Source organism: Lissotriton helveticus, chromosome 8 (genome assembly GCF_964261635.1).
Source record: "Lissotriton helveticus chromosome 8, aLisHel1.1, whole genome shotgun sequence".
NCBI lineage: Eukaryota > Metazoa > Chordata > Amphibia > Caudata > Salamandridae > Lissotriton > Lissotriton helveticus.
In genome coordinates this window covers 1,721,432,868-1,721,447,442 of record NC_136069.1, presented here as the reverse complement: position 1 = coordinate 1,721,447,442, position 14,575 = coordinate 1,721,432,868, and the positions used below count along the sequence as shown (strand labels likewise).

The window sequence follows — 14,575 nt, the reverse complement described above, 5'->3', positions numbered from 1 at the left end:
CACCTTCTGAAGAATTGTCCCAGCCATGTCCTTTCGGACAAGTCCGCGGTTAAGTATCGAAGTGGACGTCCAGCCACACCCTTCCACCCTCCGCTCCCTCCCCGCCCCACAGGATCCCCTGCCTGCGAAATCTGCAATGCTGTGTCGTTCTCCCCCCGGAGCAATCTCACGCTGTCAGCGCGACACCATCACTCATCGTAGCGTCTCCCGCAGCAGCTTGGATGGCGCTCGCCATTTCGGCCCTGATGATGGGCGAGCTTGGACGTTGAGGCGCCGCCAGTGTTCTGCGCCTCGAGACCCTGCACCATCCGTCGTCCGAGGTGCGTCTTCTGTGAGGCGTAGTGGACTCCTCCTCCTCCGCGGTGATCCCCAATACCTCACATGTGTCCTGCAGGGACCTCAGCTGATGCACCTCACCGTTCCACTTAAAAATAAGGCGGAAAGGATGACCCCATGAGTAAGGCATTTCGTGTTGCTTTAGGAAGTCTGTCGCGATCTTAAACGCCTTACATTTTTGTAGGGTGGTCGCGGCCAAGTCCTGGTTTCAAGGCCACCGGGTGCCCTCGGAAGGCCAGTGAGGGTGTTTTCCGGGCCTCCGCCATGATTATTTCTTTCAGTGGGAAATCAGGAAGGAAGGCCAAGAGATCCGGGGGTGGGGCATTAGCACGTCTCGGGGGCCCCACTCTATGAGCCCTATCAATTCTTATTGGAAAATCCGCCACCTCGCCCAATATGTCTCTGAAGAGTTCCCGCAGGAATCCTGCTACATCTGATCCCTCCTCCGCCGATGGAATTCCCCGGACCCTTATGTTATTCCGCCGGGAGCGGTTTTCCAAATCCTCATTATGGGCCTGGAGGTCTAACTGCTGGTCCCTCAAGCGCAACACTTCTTGCTGTAGCTGCGCAATATCCTCGTCCTGCCGTTGTGTAGTGCCTTCTGTCGCGGCCACTCTCTCTCCTAGGCCATCCACCTCCCTCCGTATCTCACGAACTTCCCCGGCCACTTCCTGCTTAAGCGCTTGAAAGTTATCGCGCAACGTGCCAAAGAGTGACTCCAAAAAGGACCTGGTGACCGGCGGCTCACAGCCCCCTGCCGATTGTGAGCCACTCGCCGCGTTCGGTGATGGCTGATTCCTGTCCCTATCGCTAATCAACACGACGGGAGCAGCACGGAGGAGCAGGGAGGCCGAATTTCGAATCAAAGATATTATCTTTCCCTATCATGAAAGAAACCAGATGAACGGTCTACATCAATTTGATCATACCCATATGTCCAACTGATATGAGAGTTGGTCGCTAACAAATATCCTAGAAGCCCCTCCTATCATCATCGGTGGCTCCTCCGTGCACCTAGAAAACACTTTGCTTTATCCATAAGCCAGAAAAACTGTGACGAATATCAAAGAAATCCACAGCAAGTGTGAAAGCAATTGAAAAGCTCTCTTAAACTAAACACAGATACGGAGTCAAATGTCCTTTTTGTCCTGATGAAGGTGTCAAGATTGAATAGCACCGAAACGCCACGTCGACTTTTTCACTTTGACTGTATATTATAATTATTGCATCACCATTTTGGGTGATTTGTATTTGTTTTTATTATGTTTTAGATTGTAACCCAGTTGGGAGGATCAAAATAAAATGTTGCCATTGAATTTTACTATTTTTGCGTACCTGCCAGTCACTTGCACTTTAGTTGCCTGCTCTTATCCAGTCAGAAATTGTTTTTTATAATTGTTTTTTATAACTTTCCGCACTACCCACAAAACCTTCCCCAGTCCAAGTTTCTCTCAGCGATCCGAGTCTGCTACATCCTTTACAGGGATCTTAAATCTTTTGTGATTCCTGTCCCCCCTGTTCTGGGACCTACCAAGCAGTTCCGGGAGTGTGCGCTCGTTCCTCTTCCCACCTTTCTGATTCGCCATTCCTTCAGCCGGGCAGCACCGCTGCTCACCGCCAGCCAGTCCTCCGTTCTGTGACCACACGCAGCTCCACTGGACGGGGTGTTTGGGATTCACTTGCTCTCTGTCCGGGTATGCCACCCCGGAAGGCCCACGCCAGCGTCCGCTCTTTAGGCCGTGCTATTGACCACCGTCGTCCCCCCGCTCCACTGGCTGTCCACCCAGGGCCGCAAAGGCTACGATCTTCAGAGGCACTCCCTACGCGATAGCTGATGAGCCAGACGTCTGCGCAGTTCATTCAGGCCCTCGTGTCCAACGGTTTCGTGAGACCCTCTCACTCCCAGGCCAGACTCCTCGATAGCTGCGGGTCCGGTCTCCTCCAGCCGTTCTCAGTATCCCAGCCCCAATTGTCAACGGGTGGCGCCTCACATCCCACTCTCCAGGGGGAACTGTCTCAGCGGGCCCCTCGGTGATAACTCCCCTCTTTGTCCGCCCTGGAGTAGCACTGCTGCCGGGCCGCCAAGACCATGGGGGCACCCTCCTTGAATCGGATACCACCTACAGTCCACTGGGTCGTAGCGGGCAAGCGTCAGGCCCGGAGCCCGACCACCGGCCTCGTGGCACAGGCCTCACACTGCTAGGGTCGCCACCTCCCCTTATCTCCTCACTTGTGGGACTCCGCCGTGTTCCTCGGGCGGCCAGTCAGTTCCAGCGTTCCTCCCAGGGGTGCAATGTCCGTCTGCAGTCCGCCGGCCCCCTCCGCTCCCTCCAGGGCGGCCCGCGGTTCCGCGTACTTCCACCAACTGTGTCACCGCCCTTGGTACCGGGGTAGTTACCGGCCTCCACTCTGGTCTCGCTCGGGGCTCGTCGTGGGCCGCTCCGCGGAGGCACCCCCAACGCTGCGCTCCGGCCGCGTTAACTCCCGGGCCCCTCTCCGACACCTCCTGCGCGGGCCGAGTCTTCAGGGGCTCTGCCCTTCCGGCCCACAAGCCTCCGGAGATCCAGGCCGCAGCCGCGGCCCGAGTCGCAGAAGGGCCGACCCCAGGGGGAGGGGCGTCCCGGCAGGCCGCCGGCGCTGTCCTGGGTCACCCCATACCTTCGCGCCACCCAAGCGTACCGCAGCTGTCCCTCACAGCGCTACCGCAGGTTCCTTCAGGCGCCGGGCAGAGACCCGCTCCTCTCTCCGATACAGGCGCCGCCCACCTCTGCTCCGGCTCCGACGCCGTTCAGCGGCGATCCGCGCCGCACTCCAAACTTCGCCTCCCGGGCCTCCGCAAGACTGATCTCCGGTCCCGCAGCAGCCTGGCCGGTCTTCACGCCTTCCCCGTCCGGTATGGTGCCGGGCGGGGGGGGAGAACAGGCGATTCCAACAGCTCTGGGTTAGGGCCGGGTCGGGAGCTCAGGGAGAAAGCGTCTCCTCACCCCGCCATCTTGGCCACGCCCCCTAATTCCCCATTTTCACATGGAAACTCATATTAGCAGGTTTATACGGTTTCTGATGAATGGCTCAGCGTGGGGTAGCGGTATTTCCCGGGATCAGCAGGCACCTCCCTCATTACCAGAGCAGTTGTAGTTTTTCATTTACCTTGAAATTGGTATTGTGTTAGATCCACTCCTGGACTGTGGCCCCCGCGGCTCCTCTGTGTGACCTTCACTCGCCATCAGCGATGTTGACTCTCTTGATGAATGTAGAGTCTCCCACACAACTGCTTCAGGGGTTCAGATTCCATCACATACATTGTAGTGAAGGACGCGCCATTTAAAGGGGGGCTGCACGTGGACTGGTGGGCGTCAGGACAACTGTGGAAGGTAGACACTGTTGTTGTTTATCTTAAGTATTTTGGATCCTTGTTTGATGAACCTGTGATGTTTTTCTTTTTTTGCTGATAGACCTTTTCAGGAAATAAATGTAGTTGTAATTGAGCCTCCATTTCCTATAATAGTCTTCTTTCCTGGGAATCATGTCCTTGATGCTCCTGTCCTGTTTATTTCAATCCAAAGTCTGTCATTTCAGGACAACAAAGAATCCCCGATGGTATCACAGTGTCACTGTTTAATGTCTTATTCTCTTTGATAACACCAAACAAGAACCAACCGTAGCGGCGACTACAGATACATCTGAAGTGTTTCATGCTCATTGTGACTGTGCAGTTACATTAAACCGTAACACTCTTAACTCACATTTTATTCCTAAGTAGATTTTTCATATGTTGTCTCTATTTTTAAACAGATCACAAGAGGAAGTACAAGCAATATATTAAAGATGAATTCAGAGAAATGAAAGATAATGACAGTAGATTCGGTGAAACTGTGACTTTAGAAGGAAGGTATACAAAGCTCCTCATTTTAAAGAACTACCGTGAAAGGAAAGATAAAGAACATGAAATAATGTCTTGTGGAGAGAGACATCTAGAGCTTATGGAAGAAAGAGCTGCAGATTCATACTCTAACATCAAAGATTTATTTTCCCCTGAGAAGGACGGACACGTCCCCAGGACTGTGGTGCTCCAGGGAGTGGCTGGGATCGGAAAGACAATGACGGCCCGAAAGATCATGTTCGACTGGGCATCGGGCAAACTCTTCCGGGGCAGATTTGAGTATGTGTTTTACATCAACTGCAGAGAATATAACCAGCTGAGTGCACAGAGGCCGATCGCTGACCTCATCTTACCCAGCATTGAAGGGGGGCCGCGCCTGTCAATGGGTGAGATCGAAGCCAACCCCGAAAGGATGCTCTTCATCATCGACGGCTTCGATGAACTTAAAATCCCTGAAGGTTTGCTGTCTGATGATCCTGATAAAAAATCTCAAATGGGTAAAACAATCTTCAGTTTATTAAGGAATAGGTATATAAAGGATTCATATAAAATAATCACCACCAGGCCAACTGCTTATGACGCCCTGGGAAAGTGCGTGAAGGGTGGACGCCTCGCAGAGATACTTGGGTTTTCTGAAGCTGGTAGGGAAGAATATTTTACAAAGTTCTTTGGAAATGAAATACAAGCTTCACACGCTATCAGAATTGTAAAAGAAAATGAAATCCTCTACACCATGTGTTTTGTGCCCATCGTGTGCTGGATTGTCTGCACTGTCATCAAGGAGCAGATGGAAGATAAGGAGGATTCTTTGCGTGATTTGAGAACAATTACTTCTGTCTACTTGCTTTTTCTTTTCAATTTATTGAAGCAGCAGAGTTTAGACCCTGTGCAGCAAAACATTACCAGTAACTTGAAGAGTCTGTGTGCCTTGGCTGAGGAAGGCGTCTATCAGCAGAAAATCCTATTTGAAGAACATGACATAGTTAAACATGGTGTAGACATCCCGGCCCTACAATCCCTCTTCCTGAACAATAATATTTTTAAACAATGTACTGATACGGTCAGCCTCTACAGCTTCATCCACTTGAGCTTCCAGGAGTTTTTTGCGGCGCTCTTTTACATCCTAGAAGGAAATGATACAACTGCAGAGAACACAGAGAGTCCGCAGAGAGCCGTGAACCACTTACTAAAGGAATACACAGAGCTGGGAAACAATCACTTGATGCTGACCGTGCGCTTCCTGTTCGGCCTTCTCAATACAGAGAGACTGGAGAAGATAAACAGGAAACTCCAGTGGAAGGTTTCACCCGAAATCAAACCTGTGCTACAGGCCTGGATAACAGAAAAACTAAAACAAGAAGGAGACAAGATCACTAGTCACATGGTGGACTTATTCCAATATTTGTACGAGACTCAAGATGAAGAGTTTTTGACAACAGAACCTGTATGTGTGAAACACATAAGTATAACAGAAAGTACGATGGAGCGAGAGATGACTTCCATGGATTTCAGAGCACTCGTTTTCTGTTTACAGCATTCAGGAATCGAGAGATTTGATCTACATGAGATTACAATGAGTCCTGAGGGTGTCAGAGTGCTGAAGCCGCTTTTAATCAAATGTCCCAGTCTTCGGTAAGTTTCTCAATTTCGTATATTTCAAAACATCTGTGTCTTAGAGTAAAAATTCTAAAAAACTGGTAGTATGGGACTTCCTGTCAGGGATGCACAGTATAAAACACAGAAAATTACATTTGAACTTTGGCAGAGCGTTGAGTTTGTGGGCTGTGCTTGGCTTTATCTGGTATTTTACACCACTGAGCCTTGCTAGGCATTTTGTTTCATGGTACTTCTGCGGCTGCTAGTAATTTTGTCATCACCCGTGTGCTTCTGTGCGTAAAGGGCACAGCTAACCATCATATTTCACAAAGTGCCAGATGTAGGTACTCTAATACCGGTCGGTAACGGCCGAAGTTACCGAATTTCGCCCGTTACCTACCAGTATTAGGCATTTGGGATGTAGGTGGCACAATTCATATTCGTAATTTACCGAATCGGTATTTAAGAATTCTGAAAATTACTGCATTCTTAAATATCGATTCGGTAAATTACCGAATCTGAAATGTAGGAAGCACTCAAGTGAGTACTTTTCACCTGTAAGGATTCGTTATTTACCACCAACTACAAGTTGGTGGGTATTGGACTTGGCCCTTTTCCCTGAAATTTTTCGCTTTTAGCTCCCCTAATTCAGGATGTCCCCCCATCGTAACGAAGTTGTGTAGGCCCTGTGAAGTTTTGATGCCCTGTGTAATATTAAAATCAATTCTAAGGTGCAGGTGCTCTCTTCCCCCAACATGGCTGCCACTGACCCCTGCTACTGCAGCGTGTTCTTTATAGTAGCACTCTACTTGCCAGGAGCTGGTTGGAACCCCTAAACATTGTTGCCATACCAGCCTGCCTTGCCTGCCCATAGTTAGACTAGGGAAGCTCCTGGAACCTTCTAGAATAGGGGCGGAGTCTGTTTTTGCCGCCTTAGAGGGTGGTCACCTGACCTGGGCTTATATAAAGAAAAGGAGGAAAAGGTTTCAGTCAGTTGGGGCATCACTGACCTGGGGGACCCTACGTAGGAGATTTAGGCGGTAGGGCCTAGTCAGGAACCTATATCACTGGGGGTGACAGGGTTTAGGCGCTGCCCACCAAGTTGTGTGAGGAACACTGAACTAGCCCACTGATCTGGCCCGGCGGGAGGGGAACCCAGGGACCACCTGCAGCGACCTGCTGAGGAATCCTGTCAGCAGCCGTCAACTCAACCCCCCCTTCAAGAAACCAAGAAACTGCTATCTACAAAGGGCGCAGGAACCATCAAGTGCCAAGAAGAAACCAAACTGCCACAGGACTACTAGGGTTCAACCAGGTACTGGGCTGTGCCATCTCTGCGCCGCCTTGCCTCTACCTGTGTCCCCAGCGCTGTCCTGCCTCATCCCCCTGGCTAAACTGACTGAGATGCTAAGCGCTCATCCTTCCTAGCGCAAGGCTCCTGAACTGCCTAGCCATCTGGACTGCTTGTCCTGCTCAACTGAAGTGTGCCCCCTCCAGCGCTCCCCTCTGTGCCCTGGAGAAGCGCTGGATCCCTGCATCCTGCTGCTGGCTGAAGCGCTACTGCCCATTTGAGCGCTGTGACCCCGAGGCGCTATAAGTACCCAGCACCATCCTGCCCGCCATCGTGCTGATTTGCCCCCCTACCTGAAAAGCGCGGGGCCCTTAAAACCGGCTGCAGCCTGAGCACTGAGGGCACTGACGTACCTGTCCACGAAGCGATGCGACGCCCGGCTAGTGCTGTACCTTGGGGCGCTGTGGTCCCCGAAGACCCCTGCTGGGGCGCTGACTGGGCATTCACCGCCCGGGCCCGGCTCGACTGGAGGGCCTTCCCGCAATCGCCTGCCTTGTCCCGGTGGCCCCCGATGTGAGGAGAGGGCCGCCGTAGTTTTGTAGGGGGCCGCGATAGGCCCTGAAGCCCTCGCCACCACCACCACGTGACGGGGGCGCCGGCTGCGTCATCGGCCCGCCCCCACCAACAACGCACACACATTGGCTCCCGCGGCTACATTAGGTGAGGCCGCAAACCGATAGGCGGCCGCTGCCGCGCTTTCCCCAAAGCTGTGCCCTGATTGGCTCTGGGCCTGCCCGGAGCTCGGGAAGGCCAATTCTATTGATGAGGGGGCCCTGGAGAGGGAACACGGGCCCCGTTTGATCCTCAGCCCGAGGAAAGTCCCTCAACACTGCGGGGCCTCCGCTGCTGTACTGAAGGCCCCTGTTAACTCCTGCTGTCGCCGGACCCTACCGGAGGACTCCGAGGAGAGAAGGAGCCCTCCCACTCATCAGGAACCTCCGCAAGGGCTCTCCGAAGAGCCGAAGCTCAAGGTAAACCCGGGGAGGAGGGTGGAAGGCCCGAAGGAGGCCCCGAGTTCGCCCTCCCCTGGGGGAAGACTTTTGTTGGGCCTCGTTGGCCCCTAGTTGTGCCCGCAGGGCTGCTGGAATTGAAGAGGAGCCCTGTACTGACTGTTGAGCCCAAAAGTAACCCTTGACTAGGGGAAAGGCGAACGCTAATGTGATACTTCTTCTGGGGGATCGCCTAGGCCCCAGTCCTAACGATTACCCTGAGGCCCCTAACCATGATTGAGACCTGTTAAATGAAATGTTCCTTTTTGCCTGTTACAGGGTTTATCACGGCCTAATGAAAGGCTCCTTCTAGCCTTATGCATGTTTTACTCTGATCTAATGAAATGCTGGCTTTTCCTGATGAGATGTTAGTTCGCTGGCCTAAGGAGATGTTGCCTGGGAATTAATGAACCCTTTACCCCGCCCTGTTGAATGGTTCATCACTGCACAATGAAATGTCTATAATTGCCTGATTTCCAGAAAGTTGTACTTCTGCCTAATGCCAGGTTGAAGAGGGCCCCAGAACTGGGCCAGACCGTGACTAAAGCCCTCTGGTGACCGTTGGGCCATGAAAGTTAGCCCCCTGTTGGGGTACCGGTGTCTCCAATCTGCCCTAGGCAGGACCCCAAGGAATGCTAAAACGTGCTGTCGATTTGCTGGTCCTGAGGCACACGGTTATATATAGGCTTACTCTGGTTACTGAAATGTTGAATCCTGCTTCATGGTAGAAATGCCTGCTCATTCTGGTTAAAGGAAATGTTCATTCTTGCCTAAGGAAATCACCACCTTGGCTTGATGCCTTGCTTGTTAGTGCCTAATGAAATATTTAATGCTGAGCAATGGAATGGTTATGATTTCCTGCCAAAATGGTTATTCCCAATGAAATGTTCTTTCTTGATTAAGGAGATGTTTACCCTGGCATGAGGAAGTGTTTATTTCTGCACAGAGTGATTACTGAAGGGTTTGCTTCAGATTACAGAGTTGTTTTACCCCAGCCTCATGAAATGTTTTGCTCCTGTTTAATAACATGCTGATTCCTGACACCATGAAATGTTTATTGCTAAGTAATGAAATTCTAACCCCTAATGAAATGGTTATTGCAAGACGCTACATTGATTATTGAACTGCTCCCTTTACTCCCCTCTGATGAAATGCTTTGATGAAATAGAGATTCTCTGATTTTTGATTACCCTGAACCTTGATCATAGATAAAGCCTATTGATTTAAATCAAACTCACTGGAGTGGTGTCATTCATTGCATGCGTTTTATTGTCTCAGTGGATGCCTGTGCTGTGTGGTCACTTACCACCTAAGCTTTCGGGTGCCTACCCGCTCGAGCCAAGCTACCCCCTGGGGAACTGGCGACCCCAGTTCCTACAGTGATAAATAACAAAAACCGTTAAAAAAGCAATTATGTGCTTTTTTAACAGTGCTTTGCGGCAGACATACATGCCCTTAGGGCATGCATGTGTGCCACATGTGCACCCATGCACTATTCAGGGATGCAACAGGGTGTCAATGTGACACCCTGCCACCCTTGTAGGTCTTTACCGAATCGGTATTACCCATTCATTCCTATGGGCCCGAATTTTACAGATTCGGTAAAAATTACCGAATTATTACCTACGTACCATTTACCCATTCTAAAATACCGAATCAGTAAAATTCGGTATTTTAGAAACGGTAAATGGTATTTACCTACATCTGGCACAAAGTGTTTTGTTACCAGTATAAAGTAATTCCATAAAGAAATTTGCTGTGTCCAGATTTAGTGCTAGTGGGTGGCATTCCCTTGTGGGATTCCTGCTATCATGAGACAATCCACATGGAATCGGGAATTACAGTGCGGACTGGAGTTACAAGTGGCATTCCCTCGTGGGATTCCTGCTGTCATCATGAGTCAATCCCCAGGGAATAGGGATTTACAGTACGGACTGGAATTACATGTGGCTTTCCCTCATGGGATTCCTGCTGTCATGAGTCAATCCCTATGGAATAGGGAATTACAGTGTGGACTGGAATTAACCAGTTCTGTCTGAAATAATGCGCACATTTACTATTTTCTCTAAGCATGCGTTAAATGTGAGTGGTAGGGGGCCCGCAGCAGGGGTGGGGAGGACAGTTGAATGGATTGTGGAAGGAAATGAAAGTCAAGTTATAGTAGGATTTTGTGAACAGCCGAAAAGTAGTACATTTACTCAAAAGTGTAAATTACTCAAAAGTGTGAGTTACTTTTGTGTTTCAGGACCTTGCTTTTTTATTCTATACATCAGTAGAGCCTTGTTAGGCGGCCGGACGTTTGTCTACTTCACATCATCTGTTTAGAATGTCTAACCCAGCTTCCCACGTGACACTATCCATAGGAAGCTGAATCTCTATATATAGTGCACTAAAGCAAAGTACACTATGTAGAGTCCAGGCAACCCTTATTGATTTACAGGTGCAAAAAGGGTAACATTCAATTCTCTCTTTTGTGGTCATGTGGGAGAGGAGTTCAGACTTATCAGAGGGTGGTGCTAAGCAGTTGTTGTACTCAGAGGCAATGAATGAGACACACACTCATGAATAAATCTGAGACCAAATAAAAAAATAAGTTGTATATTTATATAAAATTTGATACCAAGAGCTACGTAAACTAATAATTAATTTTGAGATATTGAATTTCACAAGTAAATTAAATGTTCTCTTAAATGCATCTTTACGTGTAATGCTTTCCTATGGGAGAAAAAGACATATACAGGTATTTGCAGGATGTTTCCGGGGGTCCCCTTCAGGTCCAAAGTACTATCAGCAGTTAGTGTTCCTGCCCTGGTAAGTCGGGGTGCAGAGAGGCTGGTAAGGTTGGTAGCCTTTTGCGATACACCGAAGGAGAGGGGGCCACCTAAAGACAGGCTGTAGGGTCAAGTCCGGGAGCTCCCGATAAGAGCCTCGGTTCACAAGGGTCCTAGGAGCACGGCAGCACAGTTGGTCCTTGAGAACCTGGGCCGGGTCGCAACAACCTCTGTATTTTAGGCGTCCCGGAGAAACTTGAGGGGGGCGATACCCAAGCCTTTGTGGTTAAACTGCTAGAAGAGTCCCTTCCAGCCTTCAAATATTGGAACTTGAATGTAGAGATTCAACGAGCCCACCGGATGCCATTTAATATCCCTACGAAACCGGGGATATATCCCAGAGCTATTTTGGTTTATTTTGGGAATGTTTTGGTACGACAGATTGTTGCCGATAAAGCTAGGCCTGACCACAAAGTACAGTATAATGACTTTTCATATTTTTCAAGACCAGACTTTTGCCACGTTACTGTGGAAAGACGCTGGCGGCTTCGATCTTTGATCAAACCGTTTCAAGATAAAGGCGCACAGGCGTATCTCAATAACCCCGCAAAGTTAAAAATTGTACATGGCGGCCTTACCAAATTTTTTCAATCAGAAATCAAAGCAAATGCTTATCTAGATCAGATTTCTTAAAATTTGCAGAATAGTAAAGAAATAGAAACCTTACTTATTCTCTGTAATATGCAGTAAGTGTATGAAAGGAGCCGCTTGTCCGTTATAATATCTGTTATAATGTAACTAATGGCTTAATACATCCTTAGATGATGTTACAAATGTATTAATATTTGCATTATTACTGTTGTCTACCACTTCTAGCTTATCATTTATATTATCCAAACTATTCGCTCCTATCCTTCTTTCCACTTTTTCTTTTCGTAATTCTATGAGTCAACTACCTTATAAAGCGGAAGCTTAGATACTATGCTGTGACTACATCACCCAGACTCTGTGTGAGTCTGATTGCCCTATTAATGGGGGGGGGGGGGGTTCAAGGGAAGGGTGGGGGGGTTGCTAAGGGGGGACACGGGAGGGTCACCTAGGGGGGTGAAAATACAAAACGAAAAAAAAGAACCAGGTTTTTCATCTAAAGAAACACTTAAAGGGGTACCCAATAAAACACTAACAGAATTAGATAATTGTTGTATAATAAAGTTTTATATGTTTGAGGCGATGCTACAACCATTTCCTATAAATAATGGGTAGATTAAGCATCCAAACTTGGAATGTTGGAGGGCTATTAACAGGGGATAAGCGAAGGCGCTTGTCTGAGCTGCTTAAATTAAACCCAGTAGATGTGCTTTGTCTTCAAGAAACCCATGTGCAGTGGACTAAAAAATCGTGGTTAAATATGAATGGCTACAATCTAGTGGCTGTCTCCACACAATCCTCGAATACAAGGGGGGCTGCAATACTAGCAAAAAACAATCTTGGATCAGGGATACGACACCTTTCAGACCCTCATGGCAGATGGGCTATTACTAAACTTGCTTGCGGTATAACCATTTGCACTGTATATGGCTCAAACCAAGATGACCCCTCAATCTTTGAAGAATTAGAGATCGAATTAGCCACCTGGCAAGGCCCGTTAGTTCTATGTGGGGATTTTAATATTTCATTAATACCACCATTATCTAATATTTCCTCCAAAACAAAATATCGAGGACGTGAACCCAGAGTATACAAAGCTGTTAGGAGGCTTATAGGTAATCTTGGCTTAACTGATATGTGGCTACACAACAATTCATACGATCAAGGATTTACCTACTTCTCTCACCCGCATCAAAAACAGGTTTGAATCGACTACATGTTTGTTACTGGAGACCTTATTCCACAATCGAATATAAAAAAATTCCAAGAATAATCTCAGACCATAATGCATTAATCCTTGCAGTTACAATGTGGAGTGGAGAAGTGTGGCTCACTGGTTAGAGGAGGCAGACCCGGACGCTGAGATCAGACCCGGGACCAGGGTTCAATTCCCGACGCGGCAGGGTCTTGAGCCCAAAATGTCCACGGACTCGGTAATTCTCGCTTCGGTGCCTACTCGAATCACAGGTTCACACTCTGCAACTCTGGGCAATAGCTTGCTTAATCTCCACTACGGCCCCCCGCGGCGGGATGCCTGGCTTTCACCTTGGGGATACCCAGTAAGGGGCTATCTCACAGGGAAAAACCAGGACGGGTTCCCAATGCAAAGCGCTTTGAGACCTGGCGGTGATATTGCGCTATATAAAAACCCATCCATCCATCCATCCATACAATTACTCCTCTATTTACTCAACAACGATCTTGGTCATTTGATAGGAAATTACTTTCCAATACTGAATTTATATCACACATTAAAAAATGGACAGAAGAGTTTTTTAATATAAATCGGTTCAGTACATCTAGAAACGTAGTTTGGGATTCATATAAATCTGCCTTAAGAGGAGAGATCTCCAGTTTCCAACATGCCGCATGAACCAAAACAAGAAACTATCATGAAACAAAGCTGTCTGAACTGGCTAAAGCCGAACTAGAGCACACCTCCTTGATTGAACAGGGCAAAGAAGCAAATAATCAATGGCTTCAGGTTGCGGTCTTAAAAGCTGAACTTAATACTGATCTTAGTCAGAAAGCCGCTCAAACCTATAGAGCCTATAGAAAGAAAGCTTACGAAAGTGGGGAAAAAATAGGTAAACAATTGGCATTACGAACCCGTCCCAAAAAAAATTCTAATAATATTACCACTATTGTAGACGGCGGACGGACTTATGTCCAGCCGACAGATATTATTCTACAATTCCAACAATATTACCAAAACTTATACTCTGAAGAAGTGACCAATTCGGAAGAAGATATTGATACCTTCCTGGCTGGCTTTCTTAATAATTCGGCAGCTACCAGTTTATTAGACGATGTGGCTAGAGAAGAACTTGAAGCCGAGATCACATTGGCTGAAGTTGAGGCAGCTTTATCACTCGTATCTTCTGGTAAAGCAGCAGGCCCAGATACATTGCCAATCGAAATATACAAAACCATTAGTTTCCAACTAAGCCCCCTACTATTTGATCTATTTTTGGGTGTTCAGTACAATGGCATTCCCCCATTTTCTTGGGATGAGGCTAGTATTATAGTATTTCCCAAGAAGGGAAAATCACCCGAGCAGTTGACTTCGTATCGCCCAATTTCTTTGATAAATTCGGACTCCAAATTATATGCCAAGGTGTTGGCTCTCAGACTCAGCGGGATCATTGGGCAGCTGGTCTCTCCGTAGCAGCATGGCTTCGTTCCGGGAAAAGGGACCACTGACCATGCTCGTCGGGCTATTGCCCTTTTTGATGCCATGTCTGTCACGGGGGGCCAGATGTCTATGATCCTGCTTGACGCTGAGAAAGGCTTTGATCGTGTTTCATGGAACTTTTTATGGGTTGCCATAGCACGTCTTAATTTCGGCCCTAAATTTCTTAAATCTATAAAATCCATGTATCGTCAACCTAAAGCAAGAATATCATTGTCAGGTTTGGAATCTGGTTATATTAATATTGAAAGAGGTACAAGACAAGGATGTCCCTGTTCACCCCTACTCTTCGCCCTCTATATTAATCCCCTT

General features: G+C 48.2%; 1 protein-coding gene across 1 annotated transcript in view; it reads left to right on the top strand.

The window, feature by feature from the left end:
* The window catches only part of LOC144773660 (NACHT, LRR and PYD domains-containing protein 12-like), a 603,733-nt gene that overhangs the window by 232,815 nt on the left and 356,343 nt on the right, over positions 1-14,575 (top strand). The window contains exon 3 of the mRNA XM_078658808.1: positions 4,129-5,848. Within this exon, the coding sequence (XP_078514934.1) occupies positions 4,129-5,848 (1,720 nt within the window). The remainder of the gene's footprint in view (positions 1-4,128; positions 5,849-14,575) is intronic.